The sequence below is a fragment of the Lagenorhynchus albirostris genome, chromosome 17, assembly GCF_949774975.1.
Source record: "Lagenorhynchus albirostris chromosome 17, mLagAlb1.1, whole genome shotgun sequence".
Classification (NCBI taxonomy): Eukaryota; Metazoa; Chordata; class Mammalia; order Artiodactyla; family Delphinidae; genus Lagenorhynchus; species Lagenorhynchus albirostris.
In genome coordinates, this window is record NC_083111.1 from 22,969,809 (window position 1) to 22,986,538 (window position 16,730).

Below are 16,730 nucleotides of genomic sequence, written 5' to 3' on the forward strand. Positions count from 1 at the left end.
GAAAATAAATGACACATTTTATAAAACGAATCAATTAAAAATTAAGTGTTATATGCATAAAGAGTCAACTTTCTACTATTCATAAAATAAACTTTTTTGAAATATGTCATTCCCAAATAACAAGAGGCATTCTGACTCTAAGCTACTAATCATCGTCAGACGTTAACCAGTTCCTGTGACTACAGGTCTCACCACAATTATGATTCACAGCCATTATGAAACAAAGCCTGGGCCCTCTGGTCATTAGCTTATTGGTGGTAATACTATTCAAATATACTATACATGGACACCATAACCCAGGATATTAGAACAGGCTACCTCTCAGTCTTTAACAGACCTCTATTAGAGCTTCACCACCATACTGTTTTCAGGGTTCCTGGTATAAACCTGGTTCATACGTGAGGCTACTTTAGGACGTTTTTATGACACTTTAGTAGCTGTATGTTGTAGGATTTAGACAGTAGCACAGTACAGTGAAAGAACATTCCTGGGTGATGGATACACACAGCCCTAGGATTGAATACCTGCCTTGTGAACTATAATTGTATGGCTGCACCACCTTATTTATGCTCAGAGACTCATTTTCTTCATTTGGAAAATGGGGAAAATATCTTCTACTTTCTATGCTTCTTGTGCAGAATAAATCTGACGATGTACATAAAGTGCCAACATAAGTTTTTTAAAAATTGGCTATTGGGATTATCAGACATAGAAAGGAAATGATCTTAATCCACACTAGGACAAATTTTGTGAAATTGTGTGCTGTATTAATAACACACACACACAAAAACGTCTAAAGGGAAAAGTGCTTTATATTTTTAAGTCACAGTAGAAGCCCTCTGACTCATAGGTTGGTTCATGGAAAAGTAGGTCAAAGTGAGGACTCATTAAAAAAGTATACACATATACTCTAAAGATATTAACTTAGCAACTAATGCAAATATTCTGACACAGAGCCAGGTTTTCTTGCTAAGTAGAGGCTCACTCGCTGGAGCTCTGCACTGATCTCCTTAAATAAACAATACCTAGACTGCAATGTCTGCAATTGCCAGAGTCAGTCACTTTAAAGTAATGCAGGGACAGAAAAGACATTTGGAAAGCAATTCCTTCCAGATTTTTATGATTCCCGCCCCCCGCCCCGCATCTTTATGGTTTACTTGCTCAAACTAATTCAATAGCAATTTCATTTAAAACAACTCTCCTTTATGGAGCCTTTCTAAAACATTAAAATCAGCTTGTATAAGAACAAAAACCCTTTCTATGCTCATATTTTATTAATTTATGCAATAATCAAATAAATTACCTAGTGATAATATAAATGGGTTTTGGAATAAACACAACTAGCTTTTGCTAAACACATACCTCAACTGAAAGAAGCAAAAGTGCCCAGTTATAGTAGAGGACTACTAATTCCTAATTGTCTAAGTGCTGGTATGAGTCAATGGGTTTTATAAAAGAGAATCTTGATTAATTTAGCAAGTCAGTTAATTCAATGAAAACTGCCAAAGAAATTAATACCAGCGTCACTATGGTTTGTCATAATTTGACTTCTGATTCCAAGTCATAAATTGATATTTAAAAACATATAATGGTTAAAACTTTTGAGGTTGGTAGTGTAAGAGTTAGGTCCCATCCACACCTCCAAAATTTCTGCATGTAATTATAATATTTCTATTTTGCAACTCACTCAAAGTAGATCACAATACTACCTTTCATGCTTAAATACTATAGTTTATATTCTGTTACTATTAATATAACATCTTTCTAGACTTAATTTTTCTTTTAGAAGTGTTTTTCAAACTTTTTTTTGTGATACAAATACTCACCACCACTCCCCCACAACACCTTAAACAAAACACTCCCAGAACTGTAACATATAAAACTATGAATGCAGAGCTGCTCTGAAATAGGGCCTAACTCCCCTCTCTACTCCCAGGGCAATCTCTGAAGCCCTTCTGCATAACTCTATAGCTTCTTGGGTCAAAGACTGAAAACTTGGTTCTTTTAAACAATAATCAAAAATATTAAAACAGGGCTTCCCTGGTGGCACAGTGGTTGAGAGTCCGCCTGCCGATGCAGGGGACACGGGTTCGTGCCCCGGTCCGGGAAGATCCCACATGCCGCGGAGCGGCTGGGCCCGTGCGCCATGGCCGCTGAGCCTGCGCGTCCGGAGCCTGTGCTCCACAACGGGAAAGTGCACAACAGTGAGAGGCCCACGTACCGCAAAAAAAAAAAAAAAAAAAAAAAATTAAAACAAAAAAGTTACAGAACTTATTAAAAGGCTGTAACTTAGCTAATTAGAATATTCAGTTAACCAAAACAATTTAGGATTCTTATCAGTTGTTTATCACCTTTTTTATTTTATTTTTTTTTTATTTTATTTTGTGGTACGCGGGCCTCTCACTGCTGTGGCCTCTCCCGCTGCGGAGCACAGGCTCCGGACGCGCAGGCTCAGCGGCCATGGCGCACGGGCCCAGCCGCTCCGCGGCATGTGGGATCTTCCCGGACCGGGGCACGAACCCGTGTCCCCTGCATCGGCAGGCGGACTCTCAACCACTGTGCCACCAGGGAAGCCCTATCACCTTTTTTAAAAGAAGCAATCTGGTGGCATTTTAGACTTTTAGCAATAGAAGTAGAGGTCAAAGGCCTTCTCTGACTACTGTTATCTTCTACTCGCCAGACATCCTGTCACCATATTACCACTTCTTACTTAATTATGAATTTCTAAAATTGATTTGTGCACTAGTTTACTATCTGTTCCTCATTCCCCCAATAGACTAAGTTCCCCCAACTTCATGAGAGCAGAGAGCTAGTCTGTCTTCTTTATCAGCCCTTATTTACAACAGTGCCTGCCAAATTGAAGAGGTCCAGTAAGCGTTTGTTGAATAAATGAATGAATGAATGAACAAACGAACGAACAAATCAACTCCTACACCAGTATGGCTCCTCCCTTTTCATGATCCTCAATCATGAATATATTGATTTTGTGAGTGCTTTGGAAGTTTAAGTGGGAATTCCTGGTGAGAGTGATTGGATACTGGGCAGGTAGATGGAAGCAGTAAAGGTAACTATGGCAGATAACTACAGAACAAAGAGATACAGGCATTTAATTCTCCTAAGGAAAAAAAAAGACTCTAATACAGTGACTGCCCCCTAGACTAGAGAATTTATTTTGCAAAATTATTATGAGCCACCGCTCTCCCCCCTCAAACACTTCTGTTAAATAGACTGCTTCACTGGGAGGAGAGTACATGTGGAGATGGGGGTTTCAACCATATAGTAATTTCTGTTAATAGGATGTGTGCTTATGTGGTATGTACATAGTTTTCAATGAACAGTTAATTTAATTTTTCAATTCATTAAACTGAAATTTAATTAATTAAAATTAATTTAATGTTACAACAGATTCCAATATTTAACCATTGAGAGCTATACTACACATAAAATAAATTCAAATCATATTATAGAACTAGTTAGAGAAATATCTAGTCAAAAATACTGATATTTAAAATTCTGTGACCTAGTTAATAAGGCATAAGAATCAAATCAGAAATTCTAGACACCTAAAGCATTCTGAAATTTTATGCTCAAGAATATATCATAAAATGGGGGAAAAACTTTAGATAAAAGAATATCCACAAAGAAATAAATATCCATGAAAGAAATATCAAACAAAATTCCATCCACAAATATAAAGAAACATGTATATCACTGGCATTTGCAATTTATAATAAATTTGACTGAGCAGGTGAAATACCCATAATTCAGCAGAGTTATATGTAAAATACATCTTTTTATAAAGCTAATACCAGATGTTCTGGCTGCATGTTAGGTCAGCTTGTAAGAATAAGGATGGCCGCTGCAACTGGGTGGCACCCATGGTAGCATGATGTAAAGCTTATCAATTGTAGGGAAGAGAGGAGAGGATTTCTTTATATAAAACAAAGCAGTACTTCATTTTCAAATTACTGATATATTTTCTATTAATGAAAAATGACCTGCTACAGCTCCTGCTGACAATATGAGAGAGTTTAGGTTGCCTCTCTTGAAGGACAATTTTAGGACTACATATCTTCACAACTTGCCTGGTGCAAAATCCCTCAATAGAAATTCTTGAGGGAATGTCATCATTAGGTCACAAAAACCCTAAATCATCAGGATTTAAAGAATAATAATAGTAGCATCTGTTTACTATATACCAATCACTGTTCTAAATCTTTACATACATTATCTAATTTAATCCCTTCAATACCCCATTACACAATAGATATAGGTTGCAGTATTAAAATCTAGATGGACAGACACGTCTTACTTAGAAATTTCTTTAGGTTTTACTATTTTTGACTAAGTTTGTATGTTATTTGATATACCAGGGTAAGTCAAGACCTAGCCATTACCTCTCATGCCACGTAGCACAGAACCCATTTTCTCTTCCAGGTATCACCTGGTTTGCATCGTTCACCTTGCTAAGACACTGTTTAGCTTCTGACTACCTGCAGTAGAGGTGTGCTGGAGCCAGACTGCACCAGCTTGTGAAAGCTGACTGTGCACTCATATTTCCAACTCCACATTCAATGACATCACACAGGTAACTTAACATTGGCCATGGTGGAACTATTTCATACCACAGAAATCGGCAAATCAAGGCCTTTTATTTATTGGAGAGCTGGCTGTTAAGTATCTACTCACATATCACTGATCGGAGAACATGTGTATTCAGTTGAGTTTGTCAGGTCCTATTCAGATTCAGGTAGAAGGGGCTCCTGTCTCCTAACTGGGTGAGCCCAGTTATCAAGAAGACCTTTAGGTATCCAGAGCTCTTGGGAAAGAGGCAACCCATTCTTGTAACTGCTCCCTTAGAACTAGAGTAGACTCTTTCCTTACTCATATCTATGGTCTGACTCATTCTTAAACATCACAAACTTCTTCATCACTGTAATTCATCTTATCTAAGATGCCATTGATTCTGAGTCACCATAATTTATGTATTATTAAGAATTTTTAAATTGCCAATTAAATTGCATCAACTATAAGATGCATCCTGGCGTCAGAAATATTAAAATCTAAAAAAAATGTGTACATTAAAAATTGGTGGAAAAAATTCATTTCTATCTTGATGACTATTGTTTTCCAATCTCAGAGTCTTAGTTCTACCTCTTTTCACTCTTTATATTCTACTCCCAGGTCTCCCACCTTAGTGGTTTTCGTAAGGCATATTTATATTCACAATTATCTTTATCTACACAGACTATAAACAGAATGAATTCTGTTCAGGAAAAATTATAATCCGGAGAGCAGATGCAAAAGAGTAAGAAAAGAAAATGATAAAGCATCAGAATTTGCTAAAGTAAGAGAAAGGAACATGAAGAAACAGAAAGCAGAGGTTTCTCTGAGAAGCAGATGGAGACTGTGGAAAAGAAGAGGCAAATACTCCAATAAAGATGTAAAAAAAAAAAAAGAGGCAAAAACGTTACACGTAAAATGGCCTGAGCAGCATATATTATTCCCAAGCTGGTTTTAACTTTATGGCATGAAATGGTTTATTATCAGGATGGACATTCAAATCTTCCCCAAAACTGCTCTCACTGCTTTGAGAAGACATGGATCTGGCCTAACTTGACTAATATGACATGATATGAACTTGGCCTAACTTGACTAACTAGCATGATGAAGAGAAATAAACATATTTTCTGTCTTTTCAAAAAATCACCAATTAAAGTCCAGTAATACTTTTGAGGTATTTCAACTTTTATGCACATGCTTAAAGCACTTAGAAATGATTCTACTTACTCTCCATCCACTTCCGGTCTTTTACATACACAAGGAAACTTGCCACCAAAATCTATATAAAGATCATTCTCCACAATATGAAAGATTCGTCCAATGACTAGTTTATCCTTGGCAGGTCCCATCTGTGTAAGAGGAGAATGTCTCAGCATAGACGCGAAGGATTCCACATCTTTTGGAGAGCCCTAAATATGAAAAGAGATATTTATATGCATACAGTTCAATGCTAAGGTATAATATGGTAGGTACAGTAATGTCTTATAGGGGAAATTTTTAAAAGTCAATTTGCTGTATATTTACGTTTTGTAGCAATAATAAAAATACTGAAATGGAATTTTGCTTTAAAAAGCCTGGGACGCTCTTCAACTTCCTTTTCCTTCCTTTCCTTCTTGAAGAGGAGCCAGGGAAAAGCAGGCATCTGTGCTTGGTGGGGGATGGCGCAGATGTGGTGGCCCAGGGTGGAATCTGGAATGTGAGCGGGATAAGGAGCCCCCTTAGACAAAGCTTCAGGCCTGGGGCAAGGAGGGGGTAGGGAGGCGAGTGTGCGAGGAGGGCATCCAAGAAGGCAATTGGCTTCATTCCTAGTACTGACCATCTGCAAAAAGCAAAATGCCTTCGAATACTGGTTTAATGAAAGTAACTATGCTTTAATACAAATTTAAGTGAGTATTAAGATAAAAATGATTAAGGGTCCTTTAATTAGCAGTCTGAACACGAGCTCTTGTTATGTAATATTTTCAAATAACTTGACTTTATCATTTTAATGTTGTATTTTAACATTATAATTTTCTTCTTTTTCCTAAAGTAAAATTTTAAAGCAAAGACAGCTTTAATTGTTTTGTGCTACTCACTTTCTAGGAGTCGTCTGACGTACTGAATTTACTTGAGGTAGGGCTGAACATATAATGCAAGCCGATTACTTTTTTTTTTTAACTTACCAAAATTTTTTCCAAACACATGCTTTTTCAGAAATCCACGAATACAGATTTGTGCCTTCTACTCATCTTTAATTTGTGTGTGGTGTGGTGTGTGCGCACTTCAGTTCAAACTAAGGGAAGCTGAGTTTCTGTTTGTGAGAGCTCATCACAGAAGAATATTAACAATCTGATCTGCCTATGTATATCCTGTATCTGGAATGAATTTTACATTTGTTATTTAAGGGAGAATTACTAAGAGTTTGATAATACACTTACTTTAAAAACTACAAAACCATATTTATGACAATGTTAATGCATGGGATACTCCAAGGATTAGAAAATAATCAAATGCCCAGCCAGGAGCTTACTAAGCAGAAGAATACATGCCAAACTAAAAATATAGCCACTACTCAGCTCTAGCTGCAGTTGCAGTTCAAGTCCAGTGTTGCCACATCTTTTGATTTTCCAAGAAAAGCCAGAAATCCATATATTAATGTAAAATTTCCAATTTTAAGTGTTTATACATTGAAAAAAAGTCTTTCACTTTATAAATCAGAGCACATTTTGACCTATGAACCAAAAGTTTATGACCTCTGCTTCAAGAAAAAGAAAGTCAAATCATATGACAGATACCAAGTCCCTTAGATGCTGGAGGGAGGATATGGTGATAGATTTGTTTCAGTGGGTTGAAACCCAATGGGAAGGAATCCTTAGCACATAAGAGTTGATCTAAACCAAAGACAAGTCAGTAGACCTAGATGCCAAATAAAGCTGAAAAGGTAGCCAGGAATATTACACTTTGAGCCATAATACTAGTTTTATGATTCTACACAGTAAAATATTTAATTCCTTAAACAAGCACCTTGAAAACAGTTCTTTTGCAGAGAGCCAAGCGTGAAACACATCTTATAGGCTCAACACAGAAACAGCTATGAATTGTCCTCTTGATGCAAAGAGAGTAATATGAAGTACGCTGTCAGAGACAAGTGCAGATACTATAACCCTCTGCTGGGAACCACTATACCATCCAGAGCAGCTGGGAAGAGCACTGTTCCAGGCAAGACCAGACAGGTTATCAGCTTGGGGGGTCTCATTCTGCTTACAACCTGGGAAGGTCCTTCTCATTTTTCCCTATAACCTGCTTTCCCATTACTCCACTTCTGTGGTTGATATCTATTCTTCTTCTTCTTCATCTGGTTTTTTTGGGGGGGGGACGGGGGGCAGGTAGACTTTCAATTAAAGCCATGGTGTCATTAAAACAGCAGATGAGAGGAAGATACAATAGTAGATCTAATACTTGAATACTTATTGAAGATAATTCAGCCATCACTAGGGCCTCTTCCTAAAACAACAATCTCCTTTACAACTGTGAAGGGCTGAGATTAGTATGATAGTAAATGGTATTTCCCTCTAGGTTTTAGAAAATAGAGTGTTCTTGACTATTTAATATGATCTCTTGAGATTTTTAGTAAATGTGTTGTGAAATATTTACATTATAAACTTTATAAAATTATGAATAATTATTTTAAAGGAGATTTTAAAATCAAGTAAAACAGAATGCTATTGCTCCATTATTTTTGCCTTCACTTTGTTATATTTTACAATGGAAGTCAATGTGTTTTCAGTGAGTGAAATGATTTTACCACAAGTATAAGACACCTTGATCAATACCTGAATTTGCTTTTAAATTGTATGCTTGCTATACTTTTTGGAAACTATAACAAATAATTAGACAAAGCCCTCCTTCAAAAAAACATGGTCTAGAATCATCTCTGAATTCCTCATTTACTTGTCAAATGGCTTCTAAAACTAATAAATGTAACACAATCCATGATGACAACCAACACTGTAGGCTCCTCTCATGCTGCTGCAGACTGCAAAGACTCCAGGCACACTGTCACCTTCTGGGTGTATCACAGATCTCAGTGTCTAATCCTGCTTATGGAAAATGTTGCTACAAAGTTCATTCATAAAGTTGTCATAGGTAAAGCAGGTGCCTTAAGGTGGACTGCTTCCTTTAAGAATTGGTCATAAATCTCAGATTTCCAAAGTATTCCTGTTACTCTGCTGTACTGTTTTTTCCCTTTGAAGCCTGAAAGTTGAATAGCACTGCCCAGATAGAACAGGGGAAGGTAAATGAATTACAGATATAGGGAATAGTTCCACTTTCATTCATTCGTTCATCAAATATGTGTTGAATACCGAGTGCCTGTCATGTACCCCAGACTCCGTTCTAGCCTTGATATGAAAATATATGGAACAGTTAAACGAACATGAGAAGACATTAGGGTCCAAAAATTGCTGAAAACAATTGCTACCCTCATTCAGGTTGTAAAGAGTCCTATACCAAAGGCTAAGTGGGTTAGACATTATCCTATAAGCAGTGGGAAATCAAAAGAAGTTCCTCATTAACGGGGTGACAGTACTTGTTCTTTGTTTTAAAAAAAACTTTGGCAGCAGTATGCAAAATGGACCAGAGAAGGGGGGGGAATGGAAAGGGGGCAAACTGTTGAGAAGCTCCTCCAGTAACTAGGGCAGAGATGATAAAGGGCCTACACTGAAGCAGTGGCCATAGGGAAGAAGGGATACAGAGCTATTTACCAAACAGTACAGCAAAGACTTGATACCCAATTGGCTGTAGAAAGCAAGGGAAAAGGGGAGCCACTGACGAGGTGGGAGAGCAGTGCAGCAGAAGTAAGAGAGTAAGTTAGTTTCACACTTATTAGGTTTCTGATACCCATAAAATTTTAGGGAACACTGTCTATCTGGTAGGTAGTTAAAAATAATAGTGCACTTTTTTTTTTTTTTTTTGGCCACACCACACGATTTGTGGGATCTCAGTTCCCCAACCAGGTATTGAACCCAGGCCACAGCAGTGAAAGCACCAAATCCTAACCACTAGACCACCAGGGAACTCCCATGGTGCACATATTCATATACATACTTACATAAATTTACAAATATGTTTACAGTAATATTATATAGATACAAATTCCTCAAAAGAAATATATCAAATGCTAACTGTAAAAATTTACATATAGAACTTTTTTCTTTACATTATTATTATTTATTTATTTATTTTTTGCAGTACACGGGCCTCTCACTGTTGTGGCCTCTCCTGTTGCAGAGCACAGGCTCTGGACGCACAGGCTCAGCGGCCATGGCTCACGGGCCTAGAAGCTCCGCGGAATGTGGGATCTTTCCAGATTGGGGCATGAACCCGTGTCCCCTGCATCAGCAGGCGGACTCTCAACCACTGCACCACCAGAGAAGCCCTTTTTATATTATTTATATTAGAAAATCTAGAACACAAAGAATATGTAGTACTTAAAATATTTTAATATATAAAGCCTATGTACATATGTATGTATGTATGTATAAAACTATCATGCAGGGACTTCCTTGGTGGCACAGTGGTTAAGAATCCACCTGCCAATGCAGGGGACACGAGTCCAAGCCCTGGTCCGGGAAGATCCCACATGCCATGGAGCAACTAAGCCCATGTGCCACAACTACTGAGCCTGCGCTCTAGAGCCCATGAGCCACAACTACTGAAGACCGCGCGCCTAGAGCCCGAGCTCCACAACAAGAGAAGCCACCGCAATGAGAAGCCCGTGCACCACAACGAAGAGTAGCCCCGCTGGCCGCAACTAGAGAAAGCCCACACACACAGCAACGAAGACCCAACACAGCCGAAAATAAGTTAATTAATTAATTAATTTAAAAAAAGAAATAAACTTAAAAAAAACATAATGCATATGAAGACATTTAATACATAGCTTGGAATCAGAGGCTACTAGCACTAAAGGAAACACAAGATATCAGCGAGTCCGGCCACCTCATTTCACAGACGATCACCATACCTGCTTCTCACAGCCACATGATAGGCTGAACAGCGATTTAAATACAACTGCCTCAAAAGGTGGAAAGTAGAGAGAAACACTATTATAAAACTTAAAAGTAAGGACATAGTACAGTAGAATAACAGAAATATTTAGGAAATCTGGGTTCTATGGTCAACTCAGCAACTAAATAACTAAAAAATCTTGAGTAATAAGTCTTTTAACCTCTCTAGGTCTGCCTTCTCATTTGTAAATGAAAAGACTGGATACCTACCAAGTTGAGTAGTAGGAATTCCTAAATATTCTAAAATATAAAAATGTTTTTTTAAAGTAATAAACTATTGAAAAGGGAAGACAAATCCTACCCAGTCCCTTTTTAAACATAAACAATAACAAAAATAATGAAATGCTCTATGTACTTTACTTCATATTAGTTAGCAAGAAAAACATTTCATCATGTGTCTTCTCTGACAAGTAACTTAAAAATGACTCCCTTCTATATACAGATTGCCAACAAACACATGAAAGGATGCTCAACATCACTAATCATTAGAGAAATGCAAATCAAAACTACAATGAGGGGCTTTCCCTGGTGGCACAGTGGTTAAGAAGCTGCCTGACAATGCAGGAGACACTGGTTTGAGCCCTGGTCCAGGAAGATCCCACATGCCGCGGATCAACTAAATCCGTGTGCCGCAACTACTGAGCCTGTGCTCCGCAGCAAGAGAAGCCACCACAATGAGAAGACCACGCACCACAACAAAGAGTAGCCCCATCTCTCCGCAGCTAGAAAAAGCCCACCCACAGCAACAAAGACCCAACGCAGGCAAAAATAAAAATAAAATAAATTTATATATAAAAAAACTACAATGAGGTATCACCTCACACCAGTCAGAATGGCCATCATCAAAAAATCTACAAACAATAAATGCTGGAGAGGGTGTGGAGAAAAGGGAACCCTCTTGCACTGTTGGTGGGAATGTAAATTGATACGGTCACTATGGAGAACAGTATGGAGGTTCCTTAAAAAACTAAAAATAGAATTACCATATGATCCAGCAATCCCACTACAGGGCATATATCCTGAGAAAACCATAATTCAAAAAGTCATGTACCACAATGTTCACTGCAGCTCTATTTACAATAGCCAGGACATGGAAGCAACCTAAGTGTCCATCGACAGATGAATGGATAATGAAGATGTGGCACATATATACAATGGAATATTACTCAGCCATAAAAAGAAACGAAATCGAGTTATTTGTAGTGAGGTGGATGGACCTAGAGTCTGTCATACAGAGTGAAGTAAGTCAGAAAGAGAAAAACAAATACCATATGCTAATATATACATATGGAATCTGAAAAAAAAAAGGTTCTGAAGAACCTAGGGGCAGGACAGGAATAAAGACGCAGACGTAGAGAATGAACTTGAGGACATGGGGAGGGAGAAAGATAAGCGGGAATGAAGTAAGAGAGTGGCATGGACATATTTACACTACCAAATGTAAAACAGATAGCTAGTGGGAAGCAGCCGCATAGCACAGGGAGATCAGCTCGGTGCTTTGTGACCACCTAGAAGGGTGGGATAGGGAGGGTGGGAGGGAGATGCAAGAGGGAGGAGATATGGAGATATATGTGTATGTATAGCTGATTCACTTCGTTGTAAAGCAGAAACTAACACACCATCGTAAAGCAATTATACTCCAATAAAGATGTTTAAAAAAGATATCAGAATGAAATAAATGTTTATGTATTACAAAAAAAAAAGACTCCCTTCTATTAACTGTGCTGCAACAACTTCAGTTTCCTCAACCCTAACCAGTAAATGTTATGCTCGTAACAATGCTCTTTTAGTAAAATTAATGGATTAGTGGTTCAAGATGGCAGAATGAGTACTTACATTTCTCTTTTCCCCTCCTGAAATTCCATTCAGATGGTAAAATGAACGAGAAAATTACAAACCCTCAGTATCAAAGAGAAGAAAATGGAGACAAAAAGTATATGAGATTTCAACAACTATTTAGTGGACTGAAAACATGTAGAAGGGTGGTAACTAGTGAAGCAGAATGAAGGAAACTGCAGCTAAAAACACATGCAGTATGAAAATAAGTCAATCTATTCTGAAGAATCCCATAAAGGTGCTGGACTCCATCAGGCCAGGAATTATAGAAAGCTGGAATGAGAAGAGAGGCTGAAACAAAGGGAATAATTAAAAGAATACAGGCAGGGAAGGCAATTTTCTGTCAAGCACAGAACACCTGGCAGAAAGGCCAGGTGCACAATACCTAATAATAAGGCATTTATTGCCCTGGCAAAATAAATACAATAAACTTTTTTTCTCTTCTCTAAAAAACATAATAATAATTGAATAAATTGTCTAGAGAAATAAGTTAGGAGGGTTGGTTATGCAGCAATAGGTAACTTAGCCCATCAGGAAAGAAAAGAATCGAAATGACAGGTCTTTGGCAAGGTACCAGCAATTAGCAAGGCCTGGAGTAGGAGGGCGGGCTCCTGAAGGCTCTGAAGTCAAACCACATGGTTCACGTCCTGGCGGTACCACTTACCAGCTCTGTGGTTGAGGCAATGCACTTAGACTCTCTGTGCTGCTGTTTACTCACCTATAAAATGGGGTTAATAATTATACCTATTTTACAGGGTTGTTGTGAGGATTAAATAAACACATGACTATACGTAAAGCTCTCAAACTGTGCCTCTGACAGGGCAAACACCTCCTAAAATATAGCTTTAAACAAAAAATTAATCAATTTCTTATAGACCCAGTCACCATCAAGTTTTATGGATAACCCTAGTAGTTTTCAAACAGAACAATTTTGCCTGCCCTCCCTCTCCCCACCCCCCAAATCCCCCTTCTTCCCCGGGGACATTTGTCAATGCCTGAAGACATGTTTGATTCCCATGACTGGGGATGTTACTGGAATGCAAGGGGTAGGGGCCGGGGATGCTGTTAAACACCTTACAATGTACAGGGCAGCCCCCACAGCAAAGAATTATCTGGTCCGAAATGTCACCAGTGCCAAGACTGAAAAACCCTGCACTCAGCAGACCCAGGAGCACACGGCAGGCCAGGTATAGGAGCAATGTCAGTTGCATTTAGGAAGATCTAGGATGGAAGGCAAGACAAAAGATTAAGAGAGTGAGATCCTAAGATAGAACGGCTGCCAAGTAGTTCCAGACTGAGTATGAAGAAAGGTAGACCCAGAAAAAAAGTTGATAGACTGGTAGATAAAGGTGGGATTCAGGAAATGGAGAAGGTGAAGAGGGTAAAACTGTGGTCCAAGAGGGCTCAGGAGTTTGAGAACTTGAAGATAGCGTTCCAAGTGATAATGAATTTGTATACATACAAATTATGGTATATCTGCAAGTAAAAGAAAGTAGAAATGAAGGTCTAAGAATATGATACTTAGAATACAATGTGCATCTCTGTTGCCCAAGTGTTAGTAAAGTCATCGATGTACATGCTGAAGTCCATGAAGATGGCAAGTAAGAAGGGGAAAAGAGAAAAGCTGTGAGTCAAATGCTGAAGAAAAAAAACTCAAAGAATTGAGAAGATTTCTATCAAGGAATCTTTCCTTAAATATTTCTAACACAACAGTGGTCTGAAATGGTAGAGAAGCAAGAACCAAAATGACTCCTTTTCTTCTCAGACCCATCTGAGAAGTAGTGTTATCAAGCGAAATCGAGGAAGAAAGCAAGAAACACTTGTGAGAAGCTTAAAGGGAGACTGTGCACAGAAAGATTTAGGAGACTTGGGACCAAGGAATACAAACCTAGAGAGCAGGCTGAAGGAAAGAAGGCAAGTAAATGTGAAAGAACAGTTATCTGCATGATAACCCAGAAAACAAAAGAAGAAACTTCTGGAACTTCTAGTGATGGTTTTTTTACTTCACCCTTTAAACTGTTGTTTTTTGTGAATGCTTTAAAATGTGTATAATAAATAGTACTGTAGTACATAAATCTTTTTAAAGTAAATACTGGGGCTTCCCTGGTGGCACAGTGGTTAAGAATCCACCTGCCAATGCAGGGGACACGGGTTCGAGCCCTGGTCCAGGAAGATCCCACATGCCGTGGAGCAACTAAGCCCGTGCGCCACAGCTACTGAGCCTGCGCTCTAGAGCCCGCGAGCCATAACTACTGAAGCCCGCATGCCACAACTACTGAAGCCCGCGTGCCTAGAGCCTGTGCTCCACAACAAGAGAAGCCACCGCAATGAGAAGCCCGCGTACTGCAACGAAGAGAAGCCCCTGCTCGCTGCAACTAGACTAAGCCTGCACACAACGAAGACCCAACAAAGCCAAAAATAAATAAATGAAATAAATAAAGTAAATATTGGAAGATGTGTTCAAAAATTTCTTAACGAAGGGGCATTATCAAAAAAGTTTAGAAACCTTTATAATAGAGGTATATCATAGTAGCAGGAGAATAATTATGCCGGATAGGGAGAAATATAGTTACAAGAGGAGACTGGATAACCAGAATGATTTGCATGATTTTGCTAATTTATATCCACAGAAATTGAAGATATATGTGGGAATGGATCCTAAGGATACTGGATCAGGGTGAGAGGAAGACAGTGTTGCCTTGAGCCAAATTTACCAATATAGGCTCACTAAGCAGAGATTCAGATACAATACATTAGCTTAAATGGCTGAGAGTTATAGGCTATACTAGATGAAGCTGAAATACCGGAACTTCCTCAGTATACCACAAAGAAAGGTATCCAAAGGCTTGAAGTGAATGGAATGCTGGAGTGAATTTACTGTTTATGATCTGTTCACCACTCCTTACTATGGCCCCCAAGAGAATCTATAAGATACTCACTTCACCAAGGCTAAGAGAAGTACCTGTGTGAAGGGAGCACCAACATTCCTGAAAGATGTGTGGCAGTGATTCTCTGTAGGCCAGGACTGACAGTGAGAACTGCTGCCAACAAGAGCTCCCTGAATTCAACGTAGATAATGTGGCAGGAGTCAAGCCAGCACTTACTAGCCAACAACATGGTGGGCACCGTTATCATGATGCAGCAGAGCCTAACAGCAATCCAACTAATCTGACCTGTAGAGCTCTTTGGTGTTGGCTGGTTGGTCATGGTGTCCTTAGAAATAAAATAGATGGGAAAACTCTAGTTCTAGAGAACAGAAGTCTGACTTGAATACCACATATGAATATCAAGGCCCCTCAACCAATTCCCAAAGTTGAAGCAATTCTCAGACACCAAGCCTTCTGAATGAAGGTTGTGTCCCCTTGAGGAAAGATCCCGCTACAAAAGCAAACATTTATATCACCCATCTTCCTTCTAGCTTTCCCCAAAGGAGCTGTGGCTATTTACCAGAATGTTCACTGAGGAAGGAAAAATCATCAGACCTTTCAGGGATTATCTGAACTGATGCTAACTCTTCAAGAACCAACTCAATGCCAGTCAGAACAGGGGCTTACGGAGATCACGTGATAAATGGAGTTTTAGCTCAGCTCTATCCCATTAACCTGCTCTATAGTTCTCTCCCTAGTTCCAGAATGCACAACTGGAATAGGTATACTCAGCAACCGACAGGATCCCTACACTGGTTCCTTGATCTGTGGAGTGAAGGCTATTAAGGTACAGAAGGCCAAGTAAAAGATGAATTTGTTTGGTAGGTAGTAGAACTTCCCCTACCTACCAAACAAGTAAATCAAACGCAATACCACATTCCTAGAGGCATTGCAGCAATTAGTGCCACTATCAAGGACCGGGAAGATGCACGGTGGTGATTCCTACCACATGCCCATTCAACTTGCCTATGAGGCCCTGCAGAAAACAGACAGGTCTTAGAAAATGACAATTTATTATCATAAACTTAATCAAGTGGTAACTCCGATTTCAGCTATTCCAGATGTCATTTCATGGCTGGAGCAAATCAAATATCCTCCAGCACCTGGTATGCAATAATTATCTAACAAATGCTTTCTTTTTCTAGACCTGCTAGTAAAGACTATATACCTCCAGGTTACATTAATTCTCTAGCTCTATGCCACAATCTAGTCTACAAAGACTTTGATTGCCACTCCATTCCACTGGACAGCATGCTGCTCCATTTCATATGCTGATTAGACCTGGAAGCAGAAAGCTGCAACTCCTCCTGACACATGGTAAGACACATATATGCCAGTGGGTGGGAAATAAATCCCA

General features: G+C 38.9%; 1 protein-coding gene across 3 annotated transcripts in view; it reads right to left on the reverse strand.

The window, feature by feature from the left end:
• The window catches only part of MRPS28 (mitochondrial ribosomal protein S28), a 102,346-nt gene that overhangs the window by 79,717 nt on the left and 5,899 nt on the right, over window positions 1-16,730 (reverse strand). For 2 of the 3 annotated variants that reach the window (XM_060127455.1, XM_060127457.1), the window contains exons 2-3: window positions 6,088-6,252; window positions 5,791-5,972 (exon numbers count right to left, since the gene is read on the reverse strand). In XM_060127455.1, the coding sequence (XP_059983438.1) occupies window positions 5,791-5,972; window positions 6,088-6,252 (347 nt within the window). The remainder of the gene's footprint in view (window positions 1-5,790; window positions 5,973-6,087; window positions 6,253-16,730) is intronic. The other variant, XM_060127456.1, reaches the window with a different exon arrangement.